The sequence below is a fragment of the Engraulis encrasicolus genome, chromosome 15 (genome assembly GCF_034702125.1).
Source record: "Engraulis encrasicolus isolate BLACKSEA-1 chromosome 15, IST_EnEncr_1.0, whole genome shotgun sequence".
Classification (NCBI taxonomy): domain Eukaryota; kingdom Metazoa; phylum Chordata; class Actinopteri; order Clupeiformes; family Engraulidae; genus Engraulis; species Engraulis encrasicolus.
In genome coordinates, this window is record NC_085871.1 from 12332740 (window position 1) to 12340239 (window position 7500).

Consider the following 7500-nt stretch of genomic DNA (forward strand, 5'->3'; position numbering starts at 1 on the left):
TGGCAACCAGAAAAACACTTGCAGGAGGAGAGAAGTGCTGCACACTCTCGAGTTAAATAAACACGTTTTTAATGTGACAACGTTTCGGCCTGTCTGTCTTCCTCAGGACACGTGACCTGAATGTTGAGGCTGAAATGTTGTCACATTAAAAATGTGTTTATTTAACTCGAGAGTGTGCGGCACTTCTCTCCTCCTCTAACTATAAAGTGATGTGCCTGATTCTCTGCTGGTTGGATCAAATTTGGATTTTTTTCAGTAACAACAATGTCTACTGTACACACCGCATTAGGTACAATGGAATAACTATGTAATAATGAATAAATATGTAATATCACGTGACAGTGTTGTACTTACACCATCATTTTCCTTCTACTTTTACTTTGGCCACACATGTATGTAAAGTATGTCCACCCCAGATCTCTCTCAAAGCTTACATGGGATGTCCCTGTATCCATTCTCCAGTGCGTGAAAGTAATTCATGAACTCCCGAACAGGAATCCTGAAGGTCTCAAAGAGCCCTGTGTCTTCAAAGAGCCTGAACGAGACCTGAGGGCACAGCACATACACACACACGCGCACGCACGCATGCACACGCACGGATGCACGCACGGATGCACGCACGGATGCATGCACGCACGCATACACACACACGCATGCACGCACGCACAAACACACACACACACACACACACACACACACACACACACACACACACACACACACACACACACACACACACACACACACACACACACACACACACACACACACACACACACAAAATCAAAATTAGCATCGCATTCATATTTACATTTGGTATGACAAATATAGTTATGATATATTTCCCTACTGTATATACATATCATTCAGGTTTCAACGGTCAACAACTCTCGCAAAACAGGCTTCCTTTTCATTCATTCGTGTGTGTGTGTGCGTGTGTGTGTGTGTGTGTGTGTGTGTGTGTGTGTGTGTGTGTGTGTGTGTGTGTGTGTGTGTGTGTGTGTGTGTGTGTGTGTGTGTGTGTGTGTGTGTGTGTGTGTGTGTGTGTGTGCGTGTGAATGCGTGTGTGTGCATGTGTGTGAGTGTGTGTTTGCAAGTGTGTGTGTGTATCAGCGTGTGTGTGCATGTTTGTGTATTGGCGTATGTGTGCATGTGCACACGTGTATTCTTGGGTAAATGGTAAACCTGCAATGATTAACTTCAACCACGAGGGGGCAGTAAAGCTCCAATTCAGTGCACCAAAACCGGTTCCTTCTCCAAGATTTGTTCCTTCTCCAACATTCAGAAGTTCAGACGTCTGAACTGTTACTTGTTTACCACATACTGCAGGATGCAAGTTATATTGTTTTGTTTCCAACATACGAGTAGTAGTTAACACATTATCCTCAGCCAGATAAACAAGCAGGTGTTAGAGAAAGAGAAAGTTTGTAGGCCTAATGGCCGTCAGCTTAGCACAGTCACACTGCATAGAGTGTGAGTGTAACCTCTTCCCGGAACCGTCTTGACACCTCAAAAAAAGACTATTGAGTACTGACTGAGGTAAAACCAGAGACGGTCTAAATGAATTAGAATTAAAGAATCATTGGTAAAACTCCCTACACTATAATGTACCCTACCTGGCTTAGGATGCGGCCTATGTATACATGGGTTCTACATTTTGTTTATAACCTGACTGCGCGAACCTAGTTGCGCACAACTCAAACTCTGATTGTTGGAAACCGCTGTCGGTCAAAAAAATAGCTCACGTGGTTGGCTGCCAGCGTCTTACTTCTCCTCATAACATCATGCTGATAAACACTGAGAACCCATGTATACACCATAGTAAACAAGCCAACACTACAGATTCCACTACAGATTACCAGCCTTACCAGCTATGGTCATTCAGTACAGAATAAGAGGGCAAAACTGCAATGCTAACATAAGGAAGCAGTGCTGCACTCTTTTTCTGTCACGAAAACTATGAAACTTTGAAAATCCGCACCTGCAAACAAAGACGTTCAAGATGTCTGGACCCTTGCAAATGATAATAAAAACCTTTAATGGATTCAGTCTTACCTGGCTGAGGATGCGTCCGCCTTTGCCCTCTGTCTTCTCCACCAGGCTGAAGATGGGGAAGTTCCAGTTGTTGATCTGGCCCATCAGAGGCTCCAGGTCCTCCATCACCAGCGGCTCCGGGGCCAAGATGGCCTTATAGGGGTCCTGCACAGGAGGAAACCAAGACAAGGCCAGGACACACACACACACAGGCACGCACGCAGGCACGCACGCAGGCACGCACGCAGGCACGCAGGCAGGCACACACACGCACACACACACATTACACTTGGCTGACTTGCGTTGCTCTTGACCTGACTAGTTGCAACGCTGAAAGTGTTGCGTCACTAGGGCACAGCCTGGCTAGTTGGTTACAGTCCTTGGGGTAATGTGGGGCCAGGTGCCATGCTATCTAGGGCACTTCAGCCACGGACAGAGGTGTAGAGAGAGATAAGGGTGGGATTCGAACCTGCAACCCTCTGATCTTAAATTGGGCTCAATGTTCACGACATGGACATAATGTGTATGACTTGTCCATGAATGTATCATGCCACTGTTACAACTTTGTCATGTCATGCGTATGATACTGGTGACAAGTTAAAGGACAAGTGCACGATTTTCTGAGTTGTGTACAATATTTTAGAGCCCCCCCAACCATTAACAAAGACAGAAGCAAACATAGCAAAAGAAATGGTGAGGGGGGACTCTAAAGCATTACAGACAACTCAAAAAAGGGGCTTAATGCTCAAAATAGTGCACTTGTCCTTTAAGTGTTACCAACCCTTCTGCTTCTACCCACCTCAGGCGAATGTAAGGGGTGAAGGACTATGCTCTCTGTTGGGTAAATCCTACAGCCTTCCTGGGCCTCGGCTGCGTTCCGATGACCTTCCCCATCCTCCTCATTCTGTGCAAAATCGCTGCTGTCACTGTGGTTGGTCTCATAGGTGCTGTCGTAGTCAGATGAAACCAGCACTGGATCATCTAGACAATAAAAGGAAGGAATACGTGTTACAGACAATAACAATCTGCAATGTCTCTACGCTATATGGGTCATTTCATACGGGTACATGGGCCAATATGCCCAGTTAGTGATCTGGATTGGTTTCAAAGTTTAAACAACTAAGTGTGAAGACACCTCTTCTATTACAGTAATTTGTCCACCATCTGTTGACAATTATTATTATTTTTTAACTCTCAATGACTATTTGGGTTTCATGACCTTCTGTGATCATGGGTGCCGCGAGGGGGGGAAAGGTGTTACAGATTCTAAGGGCCCAACAGCATTGACAGGGCCCCTGGAAGGATGCTGATAACATAATTTGTCATTTTGGGGGCCCAAAATTTGAATCTTTCATGGGGCCCAATTTGTTTAGCAGCGCCCCTGTCTGTGATACATGCTGCACTGGCAAGTGGAGAGTAGGCTACATTGGGAATGGCAGGGGCCAGGGGGGGCCTTTGGCTGGGCTCAGGATGAAACCATCTGAACGGGCTGCTACTCAGTACACACAATGTAATGAGGACCCAATTGTGGGTGCCCTCCTCTCTCACTGGGCCTGGGTCAACTGACCCATATGTCCTCCCCAGTCAGCTGTCCTGGCAGGGGCAACCCACCTGTCTGTGGAACTCTGTCTCCTCGGTCTACAGAGCCCTCTCCGTGGGAAAGTTTACTGTACGGTCTCCCACAGCTAGAAGACAAAACAAACAAACAAACAAACAAAAAACAAGAGCAATCAAACGTTGTTGAAGGGAAATCAATGTTGAGTGTTTGGCGCCCCCTGCAGATGACCCAAAACACTCAGAGCGGACAAGCGGACAAACAGACAAATAGACAAACAGACAAACAGATAGACAGTCATTGCAATACCTGGCCCATCATTGCTATGTTGTAATTGGTTGTAACACAAACCAATCAGCTCTAAAAATAAAAAAATCAGCTCCCAAACAAACCAGCTCCGGGAGCTTGTGAGATGTGACTATGACAAGGTCTAGTCACAGTTAATGTTTTCATTAAAATGTTTACATTTCATTTAAATATGAGATTGTTTCTTAGCACATATAGGATATTTCTTCACCTATGAGCAAATACTCATTTATTCATAGTGTGATTTGAGTAGGATGTCAAGACATCGGTACATGATTTTGACTGAACAAGTAGCCCTTGGGTAGCCCCAGTAGCCCTTGGGTAGCCCTGTTGGGGACCCCTGCTTTACATGAATGCCCTCTTCATTAATACCACCTTAATTCTAAGAGCTTCCTGTCAGAAATAACATGTGGCAAACGTACTGTGTAGGAGCTACTGATTTTGTACCGTGCTTTCTTGACTGTACCATAATTGCTCTTTGGATGGTCCAGCTTAAAGGGGTATGCCACTATTTTGGGGCTCATTACTGTTAAAATCCATGCCCTAGGTTTAGTAAGGAGGAAATTGGTCCTATTTTTCACGTCAGTGGCTGTCTTGTTTTAGACTCCCTCTGGAAGGCGAAATGTAGCTAAGCTAGCGAGAGTCAATCTAAACGTGTAGCACCATCCCCTACACATGATTTGAGAAACATTTTAACATTTGACAATAATTGACTCGCGATACACGCTTGTTTATACCGAGTACACATAGCAAAAAAGGTCTCCTAATTGCTGTCTTGGCCGTTGGGATTGTTGGGACTATTTTTTGCTGACCGCGATCCGTGCGGAGTTTTACATGCCGGATTACTGCTGCTCCCAAGTAAGACACAGCCCCTGTGATAAATGTGTGGTTACCAGAATGGCAATGACCAAAGGCCCTGTGTACTGACATAGTGGTATAGTACTTCGATAGTAAAGTTGCTTTAGAGGGGCTACAACACCCTTAGATTAGAGTCAAGGATGTCTCACATGGTATGCTCATGGAAAATGGGGGGAAATACAGTATAAGTGGCTCCAACTACGTATATGCCTGCAAGGACCATTTCAGCCTAATACAGTGCGTCTCTGATGCTGATTGACGGTCTGCTCTGACGATGCCGTGCATGGCCTCTGCAAGTGAATAAAACATGATGTTCTGTCCCTTATTTCTTCTCATCCGTGGGTGGTGAGACCAAGTCAGTCTGCTGCATGGATCAAGCCTCCACACCAAAACAAAGGCAACATCGCAGGGAGGCAGGCAGGCAGGCAGGCAGGCGGGCAGGCGGGCAGACAGGCAAGCTCAAGCAGGCAGGCAGGCCAGCAGGCACACAAATAGATAAATAAACAGACATGAAGGCAGGCAGACAGAAAAACAGACAGACAGAGAGGCAGACATGTAGAGAGATAGACAGACAGGCAGACAGAGAGGCAGGCAGGCAGAGAGACAGACAGACAGGCAGGCATGCAGGCTAATAGATAAGAACCCAGGCAGGCAGATAGACATACAGACATGCCTTTGGAAAGACTGACAGACAGACAGACAGATAGACAAGTTCAAGTATGCATACAGACAGACAGACAGACAAACAGGCAGGCAGGCAAATAGACAAACAAACTGACAGACAGACAGACAGGCAGCAGACAGACAGACAGACAGACAGACAGACAGACAGACAGACAGACAGGCAGGCAGGCAGGCAGGCAAATATAAATATAGAGATACAGGCAGCTAAATAGACAAACCAACAGACAGGCAGGTAGGCAGACAGACAGACAGACAGACAGCAAGGCAGACAGGCAGGCTGATAGACAAGATCACAGACAGGCATGCAGGCAGCCAGACAGACAAACACGCCCATGGACAGATAAAGAGGCAAACGGACAGGCTGGCAGTTAGACAGACAGACAGACAGGCAGACAGACAAACAAGCGCACAGAGAGGCATGTAGGCAGGCAGACAGACAGACTGCACCCAGTCCCTTCCTCCTCTCTGCCAACATTGAATAGGCGCTCATCACAGCCAAGGGCAGGACAACCCCTGCCCATCACCCAGGCACAGCACATGGACACTCAGCTCACAGAGAGAGAGAGAGAGAGAGAGAGAGAGAGAGAGAGAGAGAGAGAGAGAGAGAGAGAGAGAGAGAGAGAGAGAGAGAGAGAGAGAGAGAGAGAGAGACCGAACACGAGGGAGAGAGACTAAGAAATTGAACAAGAAAGACTTAAAGTTAAGATAAATAGGATAGGAGGAAGACATTTAGAGATACAAAAGGAGAGGAAAATAATAAGGATAAGTGCAAAGAATGAGAGGGGGAGAGTAGCCTAACATAGCACACCAAAATCAAAGCGCTACAGCGCCAGGCAACGGCTAAATGTTTTGGGGAAATAGCAGCCACCATTTTCACAGCCGGGGTGGTCAGGTCCTTTTTTTTACCCGTTACACATTTGAAACACAAAAGCAGGGTGTGTTTACTGAACACTGTTCCTGACCCTCTTATGTCAAATCCCTGTCTAATGGAATAATTTGTGATTAGCGTGCTAAAGCCTAATCTAGCTCAAGCCTAGACATATAAATAGAGAGACAGGACATGAAGAAAGCCAAGTTAGGGGGTCCAGAAAGAAGGTGGAATGAGGGAAGAAAAAGTCCCGATTTCTCAGCACAAGCAATAGTTTGGAGGACCATTTCATTATGCAGACACCTTGCCCGAATATAAAACATGATTTGTAGCCTGGCAGCGTAGTTTGAATGATCTCAGTGCTTTTGAAAATAGCACATCTCAAGACCTCAAGACCCGAACGCCCTCAATAGAGCCCAAAATATCAGAATTTGAGGCTCACGAAACTTGTTTAATTTTACACTGACTTTTCAATTGACTGTAAAATTTGACAGAGTGTTGTAAATAATCAAGTTTACTCTGACATATTGACACCCCATTTTTAATGTTTATGTGGCTCTGTGCCTCATTGGGGATTTCATTTGCATAACATAACTACAGGAAACAAGTTGATTACCTTTAGTGTGATGCATTTGGAGAGAGATAATTGCAGTGAAGACAAGTTACTCTACTACTACTCTACTATCTGGAAGAACTCCACCCTGATCTATTAGTGCTAATAATTATTAATTCATTAACATCAACATAATTTGTTGATTGGCATGTTGACATGACTGGGGCCTTGGCCTATACTCTCACCTGAACATTAAATATATCAGGTTGTGGTGTACTTAAAGTATGAATCACCCCTCTGTGATCTATGGGTAATACACTTTTCCTTGGCCACTCTTTTATACAGCACATCAATTTAATTACAGATAAATGTTCTATGCTCTGATATCAAAGTGGTTTAAACTGTGACTGTAAGTAAATCGCGGCAGTAATTCCCTCTTTATTAAACACATTTCATTCTTAATATTGTTAATGCACGTATTCATTTTCTGAACTGTCTGAACAGTGCGCTAACAAGCTAACAGCCCTAAGCCATTCATGTCAATGGAGACGTCTATGACAACAGAACAATTCTGCTAAACCAACACTGATTACATTAAATTGGACACATTGCTCCAGTCTTCATAACTGTGATACTCTGATA

The 7500-nt window shown here is 45.0% G+C and overlaps 1 protein-coding gene across 1 annotated transcript in view; it reads right to left on the reverse strand.

Annotated features, from left to right (window-relative positions):
- Positions 1-7500, reverse strand: part of pde3a (phosphodiesterase 3A, cGMP-inhibited) — a 171002-nt gene that overhangs the window by 16088 nt on the left and 147414 nt on the right. The window contains exons 8-11 of the mRNA XM_063218164.1: positions 3646-3719; positions 2834-3015; positions 2056-2199; positions 435-546 (exon numbers count right to left, since the gene is read on the reverse strand). Of these exons, the coding sequence (XP_063074234.1) occupies positions 435-546; positions 2056-2199; positions 2834-3015; positions 3646-3719 (512 nt within the window). The remainder of the gene's footprint in view (positions 1-434; positions 547-2055; positions 2200-2833; positions 3016-3645; positions 3720-7500) is intronic.